General features: G+C 38.9%; 2 protein-coding genes across 2 annotated transcripts in view; both read left to right on the top strand.

The window, feature by feature from the left end:
• Positions 1–12,700, top strand: part of KLHL2 (kelch like family member 2) — a 69,187-nt gene extending 56,487 nt beyond the window's left edge. Inside the window, exons 7-14 of the mRNA XM_014944613.1 lie at positions 1,311–1,460; positions 2,396–2,513; positions 3,156–3,353; positions 4,258–4,359; positions 5,966–6,094; positions 10,449–10,589; positions 10,754–10,897; positions 11,577–12,700. Of these exons, the coding sequence (XP_014800099.1) occupies positions 1,311–1,460; positions 2,396–2,513; positions 3,156–3,353; positions 4,258–4,359; positions 5,966–6,094; positions 10,449–10,589; positions 10,754–10,897; positions 11,577–11,605 (1,011 nt within the window). The 3' untranslated portion in view covers positions 11,606–12,700. The remainder of the gene's footprint in view (positions 1–1,310; positions 1,461–2,395; positions 2,514–3,155; positions 3,354–4,257; positions 4,360–5,965; positions 6,095–10,448; positions 10,590–10,753; positions 10,898–11,576) is intronic.
• Positions 12,701–13,691: 991 nt separating this feature from the next.
• On the top strand, positions 13,692–21,659 carry MSMO1 (methylsterol monooxygenase 1). The gene is made up of 6 exons (XM_014944163.1): positions 13,692–13,842; positions 15,447–15,756; positions 16,803–16,951; positions 17,893–18,019; positions 19,401–19,555; positions 20,714–21,659. Exons 2-6 carry the CDS (start codon positions 15,502–15,504, stop codon positions 20,919–20,921), a joined length of 894 nt encoding a protein of 297 aa, XP_014799649.1. The 5' UTR covers positions 13,692–13,842; positions 15,447–15,501; the 3' UTR covers positions 20,922–21,659.
• The last annotated feature ends 916 nt before the right edge of the window (positions 21,660–22,575 follow it).

Below are 22,575 nucleotides of genomic sequence, written 5' to 3'. Positions count from 1 at the left end.
CTTGTTTGGAATTTTGTAGTGGGTAAATATGGAAATAATGGGAGCTGCTCTCACCTCTTCTCACATTAGGAATTTTAGTATAAGCAAAAACTGTTTCTGGAGGCACACTGATATTTTCATACTACTGAATTTGTAAGTCAAGGACTTGCATATGTTTGTTTCCTGGAAGGTATTTGAAGCAGTGATAGCGTGGGTAAACCATGACAAAGATGTAAGGCAGGAGCTAATGGCACGCCTGATGGAGCATGTTCGGCTGCCTTTGCTTTCCCGCGAGTATTTAGTTCAGGTAAGCAAAAAGGAATACTAATTCATCTGCATGTGAACATTTCGGTTAACTTTTTTTTAATGATAGATGGATAATTTTAAATTTAAACACTGTAATGTGGTGTGTTACTGATAGTAAAAACAAACAGCCAGCCATCATTACATGCGCACATGCACACACACACACAGAGTCAAATAAGGGATTGCCACATAGAAGATATCATATATAAGTAATTTGTATATTTAGCTGACTACTTGTCATGCTACACTAGTAATCTGAATGATTCAATTAGCTGAGATCTGGTTAGCTTTCCATTTTAATATGATATGTGATACAACACTTCTTTTCATAAGTGAATTTTAAATTTCAGAATTTAATCTATTGTTCAAGTTGTTTAGGACTTGCTAATGAAGGAAACATTTCTTTACCAGGTTCAGATATTGAACGTTCTTTCAAATTTTATATGATCATTTTGAATATGTACGTGTCAGGTCAAATATTTAAGGCTGAAAATATCAGTTTGGTACTTGCATTGGTTAGCAGGTGTAGTAGCAGGTTGGTAGGTGTTTATTTTAGAAATTCTGGTTTTCTGATATGAATTTCCTCCACTTGTGTGGGTTGTTTGTTGGGTTTTTTTTGGTGGTTGTTATTGTTTTGCTTTTGTGGGTTTTTATGTTTTGATTTGCTGTTGTGGTTTCTTATTTTTGTGGGGTGGTTTACTAGTTTGTTAAATTCTTCTCCCCTACTTCCTTCTTAAAGTGTTGTGTACTCTCTGTATTTGAAAAGTCAAGAAATGTGCTCGATTGTGAGGAAGTGATTTACCTCGCCTAACACTGTTTCTTCTACTTACTAATTAAGAGATTAAATAATTGGTGCTTTTTAGTGACTGCATATTGTGATTTCATAAATTCATGTCTAAACTACAATCTAAGAAGAATAATCTGCATTTTGTGATATAACACAGGCTTTATTACATTTCAGATTGTTATTTGTGATTTACTTCCTTAACATGCTCAGACCTTGTTAAACTTCTATTAATAAACAGAGAGTTGAAGAAGAAATATTGGTTAAGAACAGCAGTGCTTGTAAAGATTACCTCATTGAAGCTATGAAGTATCACTTGCTGCCAACTGAGCAACGAGCATTGATGAAAAGCACTCGAACGAAATTGAGAACACCGGCTAGCCTTCCAAAAGTAAGACCCTTATTTTTCCAACTAACTGATTTCTTCAAACTCCATTTTAACAGATTTCGTGAAAACATGACCATCATTTCGGGTATTCCAGTAAAAATTTTCGTAACAGAATTATTTATCTCAAAAATACAACAAATGTTTAACTTCATATTCCATACTACTTGTGATATAGACATTTTAGCCTCCCATCTACCCACCTCCACTGCCTTCCCCACCCCACCCCCCGCCCTGTGCCAAAAAAAAGAGGAGTTTTTTTAGTAAGTTCCTCAGCATTTGAGAAATATAAAATTATAGGCCTGGTGTTAGAACGGAAGTAAGCCTGTTTAAAAAAAACAACCAAAAAATCTCCAACAAAGACTGATGCTTCTGAGCTGGGGCATGTATTAAATTTTTAGCTAAATATAAGTACTTTTTTTTTTTTTTTCATTTTAGAAGACGAAAACAGAACAAACATCAGATATTGTCTTCTTTCCAATGAAGTAAATAAGTTGTCTCGTAGTACTGTTATGGCAACTGCACTAATGGAATAGGATATTCACATTTAGCACATTTCTCTCAAAGGAACCAGATAAGGCTCTTCTCTGATGGACAGTCACAGCTCCATTGAACATCCTAGCTGTTGAATTCTCATACCTGAGGTCAGGGCAGGATGTGAAAATACACCAGAATCTGCCCATCTTTGGGAGCTCTACCTAGGCTCTACCTGCTTCCTGCTTTTCTATCTCAGATATTTCCCATGGACAGAATGGTTACAAATTCCATGGTTTTTAAAAAAATGAATTTTGCCTGGTTTGCAAGAAACAAATTTCTTATTTAGCAGAGACATCCTTTAATTATTTCTTGTACAGAATCTTGTTTTATTTTTTAACACTTTTTTGATCTTTCAGGTGCTCTCATATATACAAGTAATTAATAAATATTATTATCTCTCTTAGTTGATGATGGTAGTTGGAGGGCAAGCACCAAAGGCAATTCGCAGTGTTGAATGCTATGATTTTAAAGAAGAACGCTGGCATCAGGTGGCTGAATTGCCTTCCAGAAGATGTAGAGCAGGTAAATGATGCCTATTTTTTTGTTGTAGTTGGTAATGCTTAAGAATTTAGGCATCTATAGAAAGCATTGTATGTTCTTTGGAACAGTACTTAAGCTATTTATCACAGAAGGGCTAAGCCTTGATTTCAGTGATCATCCTTAAAATTCTAATTACTTGCTAATGCCGAACAATACAAGTTTGATAACTTGATCTTAATTTGTGCTTCAGTTTGTAATCTCTAGAATAAGCTGCTTTACTACCTCTCATAGATAGAGAGGATAAATAAATTTAACTATTACTGCCTAATAATAATGAGTAATTTTACTATTAAAATACTGTTTTATTATTGAATGGGATGAAGAATGTGAAGAAGTGACCAACTGATACTTAAACTGTGAAAGTGTGATCTTAAAGCAGCTGAGGTACCTAAGCAAGAAGAAATTCAGCAAGTATGGTATTTGGAAGTGTGAGCTATTGGTAACAAAAATTGTCAGAAATTCTAGTGCTTGATCTGGATGAAGCGTGGCTCGAGGTCACTGTCAAAAGCCTGATCAGTGTAGTGAGCACTGTAAACTGCATCAAGCACGTACGTAGGAAAGTACGGAATAAAATTAATTGACAGACAGAATGGCTCATCTCTCCTCCCCGTTTCCCTGCTCTAGGAATGGTGTACATGGGAGGCATGGTTTATGCTGTTGGTGGTTTCAATGGTTCTTTGAGAGTCCGCACAGTAGATTCCTATGATCCGGTGAAGGACCAGTGGACAAGTGTTGCCAATATGCAAGACCGGAGAAGCACACTGGGAGCAGCTGTATTAAATGGCCTTCTTTATGCTGTGGGAGGATTTGATGGGAGTACAGGTATTTTTGCCTTCACACACACACTGCTGATTAGCTTTGGATACTCTTGACGTAACTGTATCAAATTTGAATGTCTCTTTCCTGGTAGCTGTGATGAAACCAAGCATGAGGGTAGCCTGGCATCTTGTGGTGTGGAGTGGGCTTTAGTGGTCACATCCTTCTGCCTGAACAGTGGACTGTTTGCACCTGCCTATGAGTTTAGGCTTAATGACTAGTGAATCTTAGAAACAAGTTCCCTTTATTATTCCTTTTATAGTCAGAGTCCTTAACTCATGGAAGATGTGAGCGGAAAAATTACCTGGTCTCTGTTGTCCTGTTTGTATATGAAATACACCTCTGCATTTTCATGTAGCATAAATAGGGTTACAAACAGCTTAGTCTGAACGTGTGGGTTTTTATAGTCAGAGTCCTTAACTCATGGAAGGAAGATGTGAACGGAAAAATTACCTGGTCTCTGTTGCCCTATCTGCATATGAAATATACCTCTGCATTTTCATGTAGTGTGAATAGGGTTACAAACAGCTTACTCTGAACGTGTGGGAGTACTTTGGATATACACTCTTCATTCTCTTTCAGAGATGCATTAAACCATTTGTGCAGAGATGGTCCTTTTCCTTAGTAACTATTACTGAAGCATATATAAGAGAGAGCATTGTGATTTAATTGAAAAGAAAGAAAATAAAGAAAAATCCAGGGAAGAATTTTTCAAATTCCATAAAAGCTTTCATGAATTTACCCATTTTCAGGCACCAGGATGGGTTGACTATAATTGACTATCTAAAGGATTGTGCCTTTTGCACAGTAATTAACAGTCCTTAAAAAGAAATAATTTGAACTTTCTGGAAGGTAGACAGTATGTTGCATGAAGATTTATAGAGAAAATAATGTTGTATTGTCTTCATAGGTTTATCATCAGTCGAAGTTTACAACTTAAAGACTAATGAGTGGTTTCATGTAGCTCCAATGAACACAAGAAGAAGTAGTGTTGGTGTAGGTGTTGTTGGAGGTAAGTCGACAAATGATATTAAAAAGATCGAGGGAGGGAGGAATGCAATCATTTCTCTACTACCTTTTCTCACTTTTGTAAACATACTTCAGATTTATGTTTTTGCTCAACCTTGTAATTCAAATGGTACGAACAATACATAATCATTCTACTCGGGTTTGACCAGCTTTTAGCATAGTTGTTTTAAATTTTTTTTCAGAGTTTCAGCTGTGCCTGAGGCCAACTGAGGAAAAATTCAAATGGTACGAACAATACATAATCATTGTACTTGGGTTTGACCAGCTTTTAGCATTTTAAATTTTTTTTCAGAGTTTCAACTGTGCCTGAGGCCAACTGAGGAAAGTCTGGCTAAGCATGCATGCTCTAGATTACGCATGTAAGCAAAGCTAGAGAGCCCAATTACTTATAAATTGGCACTGCACTATTGTCAGCTCTGTTATCTGTGGCTGACTTTGCTGGTCGAATTAACAGTCCTTAAAAAGAAATAATTTGAACTTTCTGGAAGGTAGACAGTATGTTGCATGAAGATTTATAGAGAAAATAATGTTGTATTGTCTTCATAGGTTTATCATCAGTCGAAGTTTACAACTTAAAGACTAATGAGTGGTTTCATGTAGCTCCAATGAACACAAGAAGAAGTAGTGTTGGTGTAGGTGTTGTTGGAGGTAAGTCGACAAATGATATTAAAAAGATCGAGGGAGGGAGGAATGCAATCATTTCTCTACTACCTTTTCTCACTTTTGTAAACATACTTCAGATTTATGTTTTTGCTCAACCTTGTAATTCAAATGGTACGAACAATACATAATCATTCTACTCGGGTTTGACCAGCTTTTAGCATAGTTGTTTTAAATTTTTTTTCAGAGTTTCAGCTGTGCCTGAGGCCAACTGAGGAAAATCTGGCTAAGCATGCATGCTCTAGATTACGCATGTAAGCAAAGCTAAAGAGCCCAATTACTTATAAATTGGCCTTTAGTGATACAGCATTGCACTACTGTCAGCTCTGTTATCTGTGGTTGACTTTGCTGGTCTCATGCTGGGGATGATCTCAAGGACAATGCCTGGAAAACTGCTGACTTTCAAGTCAGCTCAGTGGTGAATAGCCTGGATGTCACTTGCACAATGCAGACCTGGGCTGGCTCCTGGGTCTTAAAACAGTTTTAGGTGTGTGTTTTAACTGCATAGGAACCACTGCTGTTTCCGATCTGAAAATGCAGACTGTAAAAAAAAATTTTAATCTGAATTTTTCTTATTTCTAGGAAGCCTATTTGCGAGCTTCCGGTGTTGGACATACTTAAATTAGCTTGCTTTTGAACAATTCTTAATTAAAAACAGAGTAAAGTACCTTTGTATTTCAGCTGGGCAATTCAAAAATCTTTTGACTCGCGTTGTTCTTTTAGATACTGGCTGTCTTTTACATCCTAAAAATGACAAGAACTATAGTGTACTATCTTAAACAATTTAAAAAAATAGAAACTCAGTAACTGATTGATGACAGGTACTGACCAGCAGCTGATTCAAAGAGTGGTGGCTTTCCCTCAGCCTGTGTACCAGTACAGTCTGTGTGCGTTAGAAATTTGTAGGTTTCTGTTGGTTACCCTTCCAGGTAAACTGTATGCTGTTGGTGGCTACGATGGGGCGTCACGTCAGTGCCTTAGTTCAGTAGAATGCTATGATGCTAATACAAATGAGTGGACCTACGTTGCAGAAATGAGCACTAGACGGAGTGGAGCAGGTGAGTGGACAAGAATCAACTATCCTTGTAAAAGTGAGACAAGTTTGTGGTTTTAAAATGTATCTATAAGAGGTAAGCTAAAGTCTGAGTCTAATGGAATGTGTTAGTTTTAGATGGCTGATGTATTGCAGATTATAAATACAACACTGTCCTACAGAGTAAGGCTCAGTCTGTTAATAGTAAATATCTTTCCTTGCTTTTTCATACTTTCCATATTCTTCTTCTTCCCATAACTTCTGATGTTTTTAACATACAGACTAATATGCATGGTTTGTGACAATCAATTTAGTATCACCTAAATACTGAAGTATCAAAATCTAGATGGCCAGGATGAAAAAAAGTAATTTCTTCAAAGATATCTCTTTGCCAGTGTAGCACTGATTTTTCTAGTAGTGTTTTCAGGTTGACTTTACATGTGAATCGTGACTAGATTTCCACCTCTTTGGAGGACTTGTTCTGCATTCAGATTCACTGCAGGCAATTTTGTCCTTGTTCATTCTTAAGTTTGTATTGCTGGTTTCATCCTATTTCTTCCGCTTATCTACCCTTTGTTTCATCTTCAGTAATTCTTCTCATCACCCGGTGTTTACATCCTTTGGATATGTATAGGCTACTACATGTTATCCTTCCTTATCGTTTAGCCAAGGTATATCCATTTATTTCTTTATAATCTTAAAAATCCCTTCTTTATTTTTTTCATGGAGTTTTTTTTCCTTCTTGTGATTCTGAGTATGTATACTTCTCTTTAAAGACATCAAAAGTGCCTGTGCTATTCCGCTTTTGTTTAATGAAATGATGCTTCCACAGCTCCAAATTGACTTAAGCATTTTCATTATCTATTTATATTATGGACTCAAACCTCATTTACTGTTCACTGTCCTCTATTTGTCTTTTGGTACTTCAGGTTTTTTCAACTTGCAGAAGTTGTTTTATTTCTCTAGATGCATTCCCATGGACTTTTTCAAGTCAAATTGCATGCTATTACTTTTCTACATTTATTTTTTTAGTTGTTTAAGTCACTTTTTTGCCAAGTGCTCAATGGTGCTTTTTAGCAACACCCTTCAAATATCTACTGGTAATTGAATTAATGTGCTTCATAATTGGAAGAGATGTTGCTACAAATAAAACTGGATGGACTTCTAGTATGCACAGTAGATGATTAATAGTTATCTGAACTTTTCATCTTCCCTTCCATTATTCTTTAATAACTCTGAACAGTTTTAAATCTGTGAAGTGATGTTTAAATTAAGTCCAAATTATTTCAAAATAAATATATAAAAATATTAAAGTCATTACTAAAATTAAGATATTTACTTTGTGATAATTCCATTATATTCTTATAAAATCAGCAAGATGATGTATCTCTTATTGCTAAAAGTAATGTTTTGATTTTTGTTTCTAAACTAAAACTATGATGTTAATGAAGGAAACATGATACACTGTATCTCAAAAAAGTTGTCTTGTGAAACTTCTAGTTACTCAGTCTGTGCATCTTGGAAGTAAATTCTGGACTAAAAACTGGCCAGAGTTGCAGTAAGGGTATTGTTAAATACTCCTATCTAATATTGGCAAGTTTTGAGGAAAATATTTGTATAAAAGTATTGTTAAATACTCCTAATATTGGCAAGTCTTGAGGAAAATATTTGTATAAAATGGGCAAATTAGAAGTATCATTATAAAGACAAATAGTGTTTGTGGGTTGTGACAAAGCTTAATTTTGCAAGCTGCCTGCACACCCATTTTATCTCAGCTTTTTTTTTTAATACTCTGGTTTTGCAAAATATCATTGTGCGTGTAGCCTATCTATATGCTAGATATTTTCAGATAATTTTTTTTTAAATATTGAGTTGCTTCTACAACTCTGAAATTTAGTGCCTTAGACATAGTAACTACTGGGATCTTGTGCCAGAGTTCAGGACTGTGTTTACTCAACTCTCTGCTGCCTTTTACCTTGTCCCCTAAGTTAAAAAACAACCCAAAAAACCCCAAACCAAAACCAAAAACCTGAGAGGAAAAATAAATGTAGTCAGTTATTTCAGACTCATATAATTGAGTAAAATAATCAACATTCTTCTGCGCCACTCTATTTAAATACATGGAAAATTATATTGTGTGTGGGAGGAGTGGGTGATAATGTGAAAATCATGACTGTTGACTGAGCTTGGGTATAGTGGCCAAACAGCCAAAACCACCAGAACTGTTTCAACTGGCAATCAGTCCTGGTGGCGTTATGGGTGCTAACTGAAGAGAATTCTGTTCCTGTATTAAACCTTTGGATCTCTAGTCATCTCAAGGAACTTAAGCCCATCTCTTCTATTCCTACTGCTTCAGCTTCATTCAAAAGCAACTTCAGAGGTTAACCCTCAGTTACTTTTCTTTAGTACCAACTGCTTCTAAGTTGATCAATACGGGGACAGATCTGTTTCCAGCAACATATTGGGATGAGGAACTTCAGATCCAGATATAGGCCATTTGGGAGGGATGACACATATAAGACAGGGTCCTGAAAAATGGGCAGGAAAGAAAAATTAACAAAAAAAGGAGAACTCAGAAGACAGCAACAAGAGGATACAGACGGAAGGAGCAAGAAATAAGGTAGGATTTGGAAACTGGGTGTGGGATTGAGGGAAAACAAAGCACCAAAGAGGAATGGAGGACATTATTAAAAATAAGGAGCTATCAAATTAAAAATGGCAATGTGGCAGAGGGAAAACTCTACACACTGAATAAGAAGGTTGATAACTATACAGAAAGCCCAGGTGGGGGGCTTTATATCACATCACATTTAAACTAAAAATCTTAGCCCTCCTTCTCGCTCTGTAATATTTAATAGCACAAAAAATGAATGTTGCATTATCCCATTTAATCCTGTCTAAAGTGTGATCAGAGTGGGAGAAAGAAAAGCTGTCACACTATACTGTGACATGAGAGCTAGAAATAATAGCAATAAAAGAAGAATTAAATTAACTGGGAAGGATATGGGGAAACATTAGTAGTGAATATCACCAATAGAGCACTAGATAGCATGATTTATAAAGCAGTCTCCTATTAAGATGCTATTTTTCACACTTACAGTACCAATTAACTCTTCCATGTTTCTTTCTATCTTCCTTTAATAATTAAAAACTGTCTTTTTAATAAGAAAATTTAGTTATTTCAGCAGGAATAATTTCTCTCCCATATAGGAATGGCTCTTACATATAATATTAGTGATGTGTTTTCAAAGATACTTCAGCTCGCTGTTAAGGTCTCGGGGTTCTTTTTTTAACCCAGCATTTTTTTTCTCTGAAGGACTTAACTGATCTTTTGCATTCATATTTTTTGTTTCCCTTTAATCAAGATGTTAAGCTGTGCCCTTTTCATAAAACCCTTTAAGAACTATATTTGCAAATCTGTATCTCAGCTTTGCGTTTCATAGTCTTAAACGTGACACATTAGATTTTCCAATGTACTTTCATAGTATTTTTTCAGTTGTCTTTTTTCAGATGGTCCATCACTCACAAGTTTTAATACGAAAACCCCCCTGCATTTCTGAAATCTGTTGTGTTTGGGTTCTAATGGTGCTTTATAAAGTTGAAGAATAAATAAATAGACTTTACTTTCTGTTTCCCCTGTTATCATCTTTTCAATAGATGCAGCCCAATTAGCAAGTAGATATAGACTAGCTTTATTTATTCCTTCATCCCAAGTTTAGAGATTGATAAACTTTTGTTGTAAAGTGAAGGAAACCCTAGGAGTAAAAGAGACCAGGAGATCCTTTAATATCCTTTTGGATGTTTTGATGACTGATGCTTGGTTCAAGGAACCTTGGTGTTCTCCTTCACACCCTGGAGGAGCAAAGTGCTCGCTTTGTTCACTTTTGTTTCATACATATGTTTAAAAGGTATTCCAGCACTTCAGTGGAAATATCCCTACTGTATAATGTCTATCCATTCAGCTTTTCTCCTCTGTATCTCAGTATTTTCTTTCTAAAAATTCACTTGCGCTTTATCATCTTGTCAGATTTCTGTTATGCTGGCTGAGCACACTGTCTCATTTACTGTCACTTTTAATTAGACCTAAATTTCAACAATCCTCATTTTCCCGCACATCATTTTGCATCCAAAATTTTCTAAATCTTCTGTTGCAGAACAGCTCTGTTCTTTGTGTGCTGCGATATGGTAGACAGGCAAACGAGACATTTTATCCGTGTCTTGCTGTAGTTACTGTCTTTTTGCTTTAATGCATCCTGACTCAAATCTTTTCTGAAATAGTTCCTGATGTGGATTTGTGTTAGTGGACATATTTGCTGTTTCTCCTTTGTGTCAGTCAAACCATTCCCTGGTTAATTTTGAGTATTTTCATATGTTCACAGGTGTTGGTGTGTTAAACAATTTATTGTATGCGGTAGGTGGTCATGACGGACCTTTGGTAAGAAAAAGTGTTGAAGTGTTTGATCCTGTGGCCAGTACATGGAAGCAGGTTGCAGACATGAACATGTGCAGAAGGAATGCAGGTATATGCAACAGTTGCTTTAAAATAGTGATAATATTGTTTAGTGCAAATGGAATGTTCCTGGGTTTCTGCTGCTTTCATGATGTCACATAATATAAACCATGCTTTTATGGGGTTAACAAGCCAATTACTAGTTTTCACATTTGTTTCCTGTCTTTTTTTAAGGTGTTTGTGCTGTAAATGGTCTCTTGTATGTAGTTGGAGGAGATGATGGATCCTGTAATTTATCAACAGTGGAATATTATAATCCAACAACTGATAAATGGACAGTTGTGTCATCTTGTATGAGTACAGGAAGAAGCTATGCAGGTAATGTGTACAGATTTTTTTTTTTTTAACAGACTTTTTACAGTATAAAAGCTGGGATAAGAAATTTGACAAAGCATTCACATAAAGTCCTAAGGTAAAACCTAAAACACTAGAAAGGGTATGAAGAAATCTGATGGTATGTTTTGAATGATGACTTCAAACAATTATTCACTACAAGGAAAAAGATGGTATTAAACTGTAATCAAAAGGAATTTAGCATGTAAACGGTGAGTCAGAAAGATGATTCTGGTATGACCTGGCCTCTCTTATATAAAAGAGATTTGTTGTCTCCGTCTATGTGGGTCCAATTCTGAAGTTCTTTGGGATTTGAAATACAGAAAACAAGAGCCGTTTCAGGAATCTTTTCCTTCAGTAATTGCAGTTTTTCAAATGAGTTCTTTAAGTGAACGTTAAGGATGTATTTCACTGATAACAAAATTAAATTTGAGTAATGGCAAATTTTTTCAAATCACAGAAACTCTCAGAACTTTGCACTGATTCAGACAACTGTGTCAGAGAAAAATTAGGGAAAATAAGAACACTGATGCTGGTGCACAGTTTTTTGATATTATACTAGTTGCAAGGTATTATATTAAAACTTGATTTTCGTGTTCTTGATTTTTTTTTTTCTTTTTAAATACCACCTAAAGATTTATGCCTTTTTCTTTCCTCTCTCTAGGTGTTACAGTTATTGACAAACCATTATGATCAGTAAAGGGATTTTCAACTTGATTATGCACTAGAAGCAGTCTTCAACAAGTGTATTTGAAGTGACTGAGTACTCTCTCTAAGCACTTCTCTACTTGTAGCTGCACCTTGAGTCACAGTGGAAGATGTGACTGTCTACAATGACAGATGACGAAGATTACTCTAGGTAGAAGCAAGGCGTAGGATTATTCTGCAGTTGAGCAGAAGTTGATTGAATTTTTGAAGTCTAGTGGACCATTTCTTTTTTTTATTGCAAGGTCTTTGAAAAAAACAAAAGCCACTTTCATAACGACAGACTTGTGTCAGTCATGACTGAGAAACGGATTGTCAGTGAAGAATGGTGTGTATTCTGGTGAAAGTAAATTTTTGTCTTATTTTTTCCAGAGACTAATAAACATATTTAAAAGAAATGAACTGTCAGTCTTCATAGTAGGTATTGAATCCCACCTCAGTAATTCAAGCTGGCATGGGGTAAATGTTTCCTTTTATAAAACTTTTGTTACATAACTATAATACGTGCATATGTTTGTGTGAGCCTATGTTGCTTTCTATTGAAATACTTCAAAACCTGATTTTACTATTTATAATTTGGCACAGTACTTTGAATATGCCAGTACTATGTTGTAAAACAGAGTTGTATTTTTTGATATGTAACAATGCTTAACACTACTAATTCCCACTGAAGGAGAGAAAAGAGATGGTATAACACTTCTTTAACAGGTGTAATTTCAAGATCTTTTTAATAAAAATGTTGTCTGTACTGATGACTTTTTTTTCTGTTCAATTTTTGGTCACATTTAGATGTTACTTCTTTCTTACCTTTTTATCCAAAAGGTGATTTGGCATGAAACTAACTTAAAATTTATAATGAATGTATGAAATTGCATTGAACTTGCATGGTACTAAGGCCTATTTATGCGTGTAATCTTAGCTTCTATTAGCTAATATCTGAATATACTGTATGTGGCCATGCTTATAAACCAGCTCATTTTTATTCATTCTTGGATGGCCTTCTTTTAACATGACCAAAGTTATTGTCATATTTGAGACATTTTCTTCAAATAAAAGTTTGTAATTGTTTCCTAATGCCACCAAGTCGCTTAAAACTTGTGTTTCTCCATGCGAGTCTCAAACCAAGTAACCTTGACGTCAGTGGAGATGGATTTTTTTAGGGAGTCGGGGGGGCAGGCGGAGGAAGCCGGTGTTCTAAAAATCCGAATGCAAGCAAAATGGGAAGAATTATTAAGATTTAGGGACTGGTCATGTAAATACCACTGGTTTGCTGCTGGTTTCTTTCTGGAAGCTTTGGTTTTTGGTTAGTTAAGGCAGCGGCCCCCTCTCATGTTCCAGTGTGTCCGAGCTGCGGAACTAGTGTGATGGTTGAGAACGATGTCTTTTTTTGGCTGACGCTGAAATGAAATGGGTGTGACTGGATTTTACCGCTGACAGCGTGTGGCGCGTTCTGGGTTTGGGCTGCAACAGGTTTCACTAGAAGCGTTTTATTTGGATTGTTCATTTGCGTTATTGGTAGCGTTCTGCCCGCACCACACCGCACTCCACGCACGGGCTCTGGGCCGCTGCTCCCATGTCGTACCCCGATGTCTCGGCCACCGCCCGGCCCCCGCAGCTGCTCCCTGGAGAAGAGGGCGAGTGGGCCCCGCAGCCCCGCGGCTCCCGTCAGAGAAGCGTCAGGCGCAGCGCGGATGGAGGTAACGGTCAACCGCGGCCTCCCCTCGGCAACGAGCCCTTCCCTCGCACCGGCCGCCGCCCCCGCGGGCAGCGCTCTTCCTCCTCCCTCCTCCTCCTCCTCCTCCTGCGACTGTTTCTCGGCAGGTCCAGCCGCCCGGCCCCGCGCTGGCAGCCGGCGTGTAGCGGGGCGGGGGCGCCGCTCCAGGGCCCCGCGGCGAGGGAAGGGCCGCCCCGCCCCGCCTCGGGCACCGGTCTCCTCCTCATCACGTCTTTGACGTCAGCCGGCCTCCCTCCCGCCTCATTGGCCGCGCGCCCAGGTCTCACTATCCTCACTCCACCCCTTCAGCCAATGGGCGCGCGGGATCTGCAGCTTCCTCACGCCTGACTCTCCGCCGCCGCTGCCCGCCAGCCAATGGAGGCCGCGCCGGGGGTTGCTGGGCGGCCAATGGGAGGGCGCACTTGAACTGCCGGCGGCCCCGGCGGTTGTTATTGCTGCGACGGGCGCTGCCGCTGCCGCTTCCGACGCGGCGTGAGGGGCCGCCGTCCAGGTGAGGGGGCGCGGAGGGCGGGTGGTCGCGGCCAGGCCTAGGGGTCCCTCTGCTGTTGCCGGAGCGCTGTCCCCGGCCGCCTGCACGGCTTCTACCGGCGCCACCCCGGGCTGCGCGGGCGGGTGGCACTGGGCCGGGCATCCCCCGTGTAGCCGCTGCCGTCCGGCCTGTGGGCGCTGCCCGCCGGCGGCCTGTGGCAGGGGCCGTCCGCTTCCTCTCAGGGGCCGGACGGGACGGACGAGCCTGATCCGGGCGTGGCCTCGCCTCTGGTCCTTCGGCCGCCTCTTCGGGAGGGTGAGCGGCCTCGCGTGTGCCCCTCGCTCCGGGAGCTCGGGGTGCGTGAGCTGCCTCGGCACCTGCCGCGGTGTGTTGGCCCTTAATGGAATGGTGCCTGCTGCAGTAAATTTGCTGTTAATGTGAAACGGCAGCATCGCGGTGCTGTTGCTAAGAAGGAAAAACGGTAACCAGCGCGGTTGGATACCGAGCTTGGTGCGGCACTGATGTCGGGCCTAGGCTGAGTGTGCCCACCGGGGACTGCCCGGCCTCCCCTGGGCTGCGGGCAACAGCGCGGTTTGGGGTGGAAGGTGGAGCTGTTAGAGGGGCTCCGGAGGAGGGACGAGAAATGGTCAGAGGGCACATGGCCTGTGGAGAGGGGCTGAGGGAACTGGGGTTGTTCAGCCTGGAGAAGAGAAGGCTCCGGGGAGACCTTATAGCAACCTTCCAGTACTTAAAGGGAGCTTATAAGAAAGATGGAGAAAGACTTTTTGCCAATGCCTGTAGCAACAACACAGTGGGCAGTGGATTTAAACTAAAAAAGGATAGGTTTAATTTGGACATAATGACAACATTTTGTACAATTGAGGGTGGTGAGATGCTGGAACAGGTTGCCCAGGAAGTTGTGGATGCCCCATCATTGGAAGTGTTTAAGGTCAGGTTGGATGGGGCATTGGGCAACCTGATCTAGCGAAAGATGTCCCTGCCTGTGGGAGGAGGGTTGGACCAGATGATCTTTGAAGGTCCCTTCCAACCCAAACGAACAAGCAGCCTCCTCTGTGGAAATGGCAGCTCTGAGCACCTGCGGGAACGCTGCCTCTGTGTTTTTGGGAGCTGTGATGAAAAACTGTCTTACTTATGGAAAAGTGGATTGCCTCAAGCCTGCTGCAGCCTAAAGGCAGTCTGCTGTGTTGATGTAGTTTGTATGGATTCTGGCTCACAGCTATGAGGCTGAGTAATCAGGAGTTCACAGTTAATTTAATTTCTAATATCTGATTTGAACCTTTCTGTACTCTTTTAGTGCAGAATACAATTATCCTGCAAAACACTTGAAATAAAATTGGGTAATAATTAATATTTCTTTATCCTTTTGCTCCCTTGACCTAATCTCAAGACTTGAGAGCTGATCGCCTCTCAAATTGATTTGCCTCTCAAACCAGGCTTGAGCTTGTTCTTTTGCACTATTCTGTAGGAAGAGGATCTGTCTTTCGCTTCCTTTTCCTTCTCTTCCTTGCATTTACTTTAGAACTAGGTAGCAACTGAGATAGGAATGTTGGGGTTTTTTTCTGAAGTTTAACTGCTGTTTATTCAATTTTTCTCAAAATTTGCAGGTTCCTTATAGACAACTGCAGAAGAACTGTAATTGTGATGCTTTATGTTTGAACAATGGCGATGAACGACAGCGTTAATATCTTGAACTCTGCTTATCTGGCGGTGGAATATATAGACTCTTTCTTGCCTGACAATCCCTTGCAGCAACCATTTAAAAATGCCTGGAATTACATGCTGGATAACTACACAAAATTCCAGATTGCAACTTGGGGATCACTTATAGTTCATGAAGTTTCATACTTCTTGCTCTGTGTACCTGGATTTGTCTTTCAGTTTATACCGTACATGCAAAAGTATAAAATTCAGCAGGTAAGACAAAGTTGTGAACTACAGACTTCCTGATTTGTCTTTGAATAGGTGAAGTAGAGCATATAACTGCAGTTTCCTAGTTTCCAATTTATATGACCCCATTTCCTCTATCACTGTGCACACCCTGAAAGTGACAGAGCAAAATTACAATGTGTTTGAGGAGTGGAAGCGAAGGGGATTTGGGGGAAGAAAAGGAGATTTTTCTGAGGGAGGGTAACCTTTCCACCATGGTGGTATAAAAAAGAAAAGGGTGTGTCAGTCTTTATGTTAGTAAAGTTAAATTTTTGTCATGTAAGTTTATATATCAGCAGGGGAAGGTATGGCAGAATCGCAACATCTGGTGATAGATGTGTATCGTGGTATTATGAAAGAATTACACGGTGTGTTTATGTAACAGCAGGTGTCTCTTTCAAAGTATCTCTATATACACCCTCTTGAAAGGATTTTGAAGTACTTTAACAGTGGAGAAAGCCTAGGATGGACTGCACGTTCCAAATTGGTAGCAAAGGCATATCTAGTTTCCAAAGATGATTGTTTTTCCCCCATTCCTTATAATATGAATTGGAAACTAATAATACCAGCTTCTGAAATTACTACAGTAATTAGTAAAATGTCTCCGTGCAAAAATGTGTGTTTTCAAAACAACTTATTTCTTCACAAGCTTGTATCTTCAGCTTTTCTTTGTATTATTTTAGTTATGGAAACACATTCTGTGGTGCGATTAAGAAAATCAAACTTTGATTTGTGTTAAACTGTTGAATATGAAATGTTTCTGCTAATTGCAAACACTGAAATGACAAGAATAGTTTGTGGTGACTGGCAAAGACAACTTCTGTTGAGAGAGGCTTGCTTTAAATTTTACAGAAAGCCAGCACTGAATCCAATCCCATGCAGTTTGTGTTGCCCAGTTAATTTCTATTATTGGAGGACCTGCTGTCTGTCTTCTAAGGTGAAATGAAACTGCCTCCAAAGTAATTTTTACAATACTTCAATTATGTGCAGTAGAAGTATACATAACATAACTGATTCTTTTTGCTTCTTCTCAGGATAAACCAGAAACATGGGAAAAGCAGTGGAAGTGTTTCAAAACGCTCCTCTTCAATCACTTTTTCATTCAGCTTCCTCTGATTTGTGGCACCTATTACTTCACAGAGTATTTTAACATTCCGTATGAGTGGGAAGAGATGCCTAGATGGTAGGTAGATTTTTCTTGCATGTTGATGCTGAGTTACATACAGTTGGAGGCAGAATATTTAACAAATGTCATGAACTCTAATACACAATAGTTTTTTGGTGATGTAAACTGTGTCTGTTAATCATGCTTCTGTTGATGCTTAACTGCTATAAAAACTAATTAGAGCTTTGTCGTGGTTTGGGCTGGATTGGCCCATGATGAAAGTCGGTTCTGTTTTACCTCAAACCAGGACAAACTTCCTAAATCTTTTTTTAAATGGCCCCAAGTTGCTCTAATACTTGGAAGAAGGCGGGGTTAGGAGGGAGCCTGTGGAAGCAAAGCAAGATTCACGATGGCGTGGGTTAAATATTGGGCTTTCTGGATTGTTTTCATTTTTTGATTCCTCCTAAGTGTTTCTTCTTTCCACCTTGTTTTATATGATAGCAGCAGTGCGTTCCTCGAGGGAGAGAAGGTACCACCTGCTTCACGTTCTCCTTTTTTGCACTAAACTGATAGACTTTTAAACAAAATTGATTTAGTTATAAATGCCTTTTTGTCTGGTTTGTTGTTTTTTATTCAGTAGCTCTTCTTTACAACAGAAGCTCACGTTTCTTGGAAATTTATTTTCCATCTGGATACCTGAATGCAGCTTTGTGTTTTTTGTCTCTACATCTTACACAGTCTACAGATGTTCTTTTTAGACCATAGTATTGAAATGACAGTTTGTTATGCTGTTTGCTAGTTCACTTCTACGTATCAACAGATGAGCTGATAGGTATAAGGACTAATGTGTTTGGCAATTCATATTTTTGGTATGTTACAGAGGTAGTGTCAATGCACTGTTATTCCATCAGTAATATATGTAAACATTTCCCACTTACTAGTATATAAACTATTTTATCTTTTGAGATTGTCTGTCTCGTAGTATGCTTTATAACTAATAGCTCTTCTGCTTTTTAAAGGTATGTTCTGGTTGCCCAGTGTTTTGGATGCGCAGTGATTGAAGATGCCTGGCACTATTTCCTGCATAGGTTGCTGCATCACAAAAGAATATACAAGTATATCCACAAGGTTCACCATGAATTTGTTGTATGTATCCCTTAATTATTTTTTAATAGTTTTTAGTGTGTGCAGTTTCATATAACTTATTTAAAGGTCTTATTTGAAAGACTTAAGAATTTTACATCCCTTTGACAATAGAATAGATGTCTTTTCTTGAGCTCTTTGTCAAGAACAGTCATCCATTTTGTTTCTGAAAACATCTCCTGTAGTTTTACTTCATTTGAAGGGATGAAAGGTGGCACTCAATGAGCGCTTTTGAAGTTTGATCATATCTGTTGAGCTAGGTGAAAGCAAGCTTTTAGAAGTGTGTTACGTGCTTGATTGCTAGGGGAGCAGGAAGTGGTAGGTTTCTGGTTTTAGTTGTTGGTCAGTTCTCCACCACCTCTGGGGTGTTACCCAGAGCACGCAGATCCCCACAGTACAGTCCAGACAGGTGGCTCCTACGTGGCCTGGGTGCGTGCAGATATGATTCCCGGAAGGATCACAGCTTGGATGTGTGCCTCTGGAAGCAGTACAGCCAGCTGTGTGGCGCTGCATCAATAAGCGCAGAGGTATTTTGGGTGGTTCCGCAATTAGCGGTGTTGGAGCTGGCACTGAGGCAATGAGCCGCACTGGGCTGCAGGTGGCGCTGTTGTGAGCCGGGCAGCGCCCGGCAGCGCTCCCGCCGGAACAGCCGTGTTTTTCTTATAATCAAATTGTTATAACCTTGAGCATTAGATTAATTATTTTCTCCAATTATTATCTTTCTGTGGTAGTCTACTTTTGAAAACTCTGTATGGAATTTCTTTATTTGGAAAACAAATTTGTTTTCAACTGTGGGGTTGTGTGTGTGTACATATATCTATTTTTAAATATATGTATATATAAAGAAAAGGACATGTTTTATTTCAATCTCACAATAATATTTGAACGGTAAGAATTTATCTTAAAAATTGTCAAAGATGAGGGGTGCTTTTAAATTATTGTTAAAAATAAATTTCTAAGTATATCTTGACTCTCAGAATATTTTGGCTTCCTTCTTTCTTCTGTTTGCAAGACTGGATGTATAGCAAAGCCGATAGGAGCTTCCCAAATGCTTTTAATATTCCTGAAATAATGCTTAGGTCTTGGGTAATGGTTAGCCTAAATAAAAGTTTGCAACTTTTCAACAAGTAGTGAAGTGTTTGGAATTACTAATGCAGTCATAATCCTTCTGACCTTGTTCAGCTCAGTGAGGAGCTGAACACTTGTGTTAAGGCCCTTGCTCAGTCAAACCACTTCCTTTACCCACACCATCATTCCCTTTGTCTTGTTTTAGTCTTGTGGGGTAATGGGAAGGGGAGGGAGAGTGCCACAAAATGCTGATTCTGTTTTGGGGTGTGTAAAATTGAAAATGGTGACTGTTTTCCTGTCTGTTATCTCTTTCTAGTCTCCATTTGGAATGCAAGCAGAATATGCACATCCTCTGGAGACACTTATCCTTGGAACTGGCTTTTTTATTGGAATTGTTGTTTTCTGTAACCATGTGATTCTTCTGTGGGCATGGGTAATATGTCGCTTGATGGAAACCATCGACGTACACAGGTGAAATCCTCGTTGGTTTTTTGTAATTGCTTTTTCTCTTCTCCCCAAGTCTGTCTTAAACTTACCTGTCTCTTTCACTGACCTCTACTGTTTGTTTTGTACTGAAATGCTTTTATGCATCTTAGAAAGAGTGGCACAACCTGAACAGTTAACGCTGTTTTCTGTTTTGAGGTGGTAAATCTTGCTGATTAGAAGAGTGTAGACTGTCAGCTAGACCATCTTGAGCATTGAAGGCATGATAGCCTCATTAGGATGTCTGGCTTTTGATATTTGGTGTTTGAGTGTTCCTAAGCATAATAGAACACCAAAAATAATTTAAAAAATTTGATATTCTAGCCAAGAATTCTTTCCATTTAATGCTCTGTCAGCCAGTTTTCCTGGATGAGAGAAACTTTAGGCTATACAGCACCTCGTTGCTGGTTTGGTTATATATTGGTTGTAGACTGAGAAGTGTATGTTGTGCATATCATAAAGTACTTGATGCAAAATATGAATCTCCCTCGATAATTGTCATTTTAGTTTGTTATCCACATGAGGTGTTTATAACCAATTACCTTGCAGTCTCCCCACTAGGTGGTGGTAAGATGCTTTCCAGTACTACTGAGCAAGAGAGTTGAAATCCCTATAAGCAAACTGTCCAGGTTTTAATATTACTTGCATTTATATTTTGAATTTTCAACATTTGAAGAACTTGCAGTAAGCTGAAAATAAGAGTAGAAACACTATAATTGTGCTTGATTTGAGATGCTGTTTGATGAGCAGCTGAGGTGATGTTCATAGCTTGTCACTAAAATACAGTGTTATTTCTTGTTCCTCCTTCCTAACATCACTCTTGAGTTAGTTAAAGCTGTGAAGTCAGCCACTGTGAATTTTTTAGGTCACTCGCTTAAATTTTTTTGTGCTGCCTGATACAGTGAGCTGAAAAGGTCAGCAAGTGCCAAAGCTATTGTGGGATAGTTTACAGAAGCATTTGGCTAGGATAAGAGGGATCTTGTTTTCCTATTTAAGCCAGTGTTACAGTGAATACCTTAGGGCCTTATAATACCAAAAAAATCTTATTATTTTATAAGAACAAAAAGGAAGTGTCTTACCTTGTGGTTCACATCTGGGAAAAATCCTCGCTATAATTGCTTTTCCTTTTTTTCCCCTCCCCTTTAGTGGCTACGATGTTCCACTGAACCCTCTTCATTTGGTTCCTTTCTATGCTGGGGCCCGTTTTCATGATTTCCATCACATGAACTTTATCGGCAATTACGCTTCAACCTTCACGTGGTGGGACAGAATCTTTGGTACAGACTCTCAATTCATTGCCTATAAAGAAAAAGAGAAGAAGCAACAACTCACAATGAAGAAGAAGGCTAACTAAATTTCCAGTGTAAAAATTCTGATGCTAATATTGGTAGTCAATTTTTGCTTTTCTGTAAAGCAAAATAGTGATCGGGTGTTAAGCATAAATCTTGTTCCTTGGCTACTAAGTGGTAGCAGCTAATTCCTAATGGGAATGCTTTCTATTTTATACGTAAGTACTTCATATATTTTAACTACAGATTTAAAGATGGTGCAAAAAACCCTGAGACGACTTGTGTCTGTTTTTTGGAAAAAAAAATAATAAAAAAATTCAGTTTTATCTTTAATGTTGCCCACTTTGGATCCAGGCAGAATTATATATTAAATTGGACTTAGTTTTTTTAAATATATATTCTTAAATTTGTAATATCAAATAGCAGAACATATTAACTGGTATCAGCACTGTATTATTTAAATATTGGGTAAAAGTTGCTTAAAACCAAAACGTCTGTTAATAAGAAGCTTGGACAGGCCGTTTGCACACTGGATAATGCGAAGCGTTAATAACAGAATATCTGGCTAAACATGAGTTAGCAGAGACATTCCTGATTTAGATTTATTATGTTATTTTAGATTACAGGCAAAAAGAATAGAAGTTTTTATTGGAAGAAACTTGTTTTTTGCTGCTCTTTTGAAGTTGGTCTGTCAGTGTACTTAGCATTTACATTACATTCTTCTCTGTGTGTTGTAATTTGCTGAACTGACTTGTTGCTATATTTGCACTCGTGACTGATGAAATAAATGTGGTTTGGTTTGATGTGTGTATTATACCTTTCATATGTTTTTTAACACAAAACTGACAAACAACAGGTAGGATATAGCGTCTTACTCGGTTCGTCTCTAATGAAAAGGCATTGTTTCTGTTAGTATGGTCTACAACAGTTCCATCTGCTCAGCTTCTTACAGAGACAGCAGTAAGAAATGGAAATGGAGAAGGTCTTGTATGTTTTGCTGGTTTGAAGGACTTGGATACATACCTATTGTGGGTAGTGACAACTTTTGAGCCAAGTGCATGTTCAAGTTAAGCTACAGCTTCCACAAACTGGGTTCTCAAAATCTACTGCTAGAGTTGTACTGGTAATAGAAGCAGTAGTCTAATGAATCTACTCAAAATATTCGTCTGTTGCACAGGGAATGACAACGGAAGCATTTAAGAATACTTACAAAGATCTTGCACTTTGTATTTTAGTGTCAACTGCTCTTCAGATTTCAAATACCACTTCATCTAGCCTGGGAGTCCTTTAAAGATGTTTTTCTTAGTCGAGATCACCTGAATTTTCATGCTGCTTCACATGCAGTCTGGTGTAGTCCCCAAAACTGGCACTCCTGTGACAGTGGAGATGAGATCGGGCCAAAACATTAATGATATTCAGAGTGATTCAAATATTACTTGAAATGTGGCAGTGGTTCAGATTCCTCTTCTGCGTGTGTTTTGTAGATGGTCTTGCTTCTCTATCTCTATCCCCATAGAAATTTGGTGTTATTCCCCTTCCCTCTGGAAGGAAGTAAAAATACTTCCCGGTGACAGGTGAATGGCAGCTGAAGAGCCTGTATTGTTCAGTTTTTAGCCGAGGCTGGTACTTAAGGCTTCCTGTATCCATCTGTGCTGGTAGCCTGAACTCTCCACGGTGGAAGTGACCTCTCTAATCAGATTTCAAAGATGGCCATTATCC

The sequence above is a fragment of the Calidris pugnax genome, unplaced genomic scaffold (assembly GCF_001431845.1).
Source record: "Calidris pugnax isolate Ruff unplaced genomic scaffold, ASM143184v1 scaffold15, whole genome shotgun sequence".
NCBI lineage: Eukaryota > Metazoa > Chordata > Aves > Charadriiformes > Scolopacidae > Calidris > Calidris pugnax.
Note: the sequence above shows the minus strand (reverse complement) of the source record. Positions and strands in the feature narration are given on the sequence as shown.

Coding starts and splice junctions, on each gene's coding strand:
- MSMO1 (XM_014944163.1), top strand. CDS start 15,502: ATGGCGATGAACGACAGCGTTAATATCTTGAACTCTGCTTATCTGGCG. Junction 16,952..17,892: donor TGGGAAGAGATGCCTAGATG/GTAGGTAGATTT, acceptor TGCTTTTTAAAG/GTATGTTCTGGTTGCCCAGT. Junction 19,556..20,713: donor GAAACCATCGACGTACACAG/GTGAAATCCTCG, acceptor CCTCCCCTTTAG/TGGCTACGATGTTCCACTGA.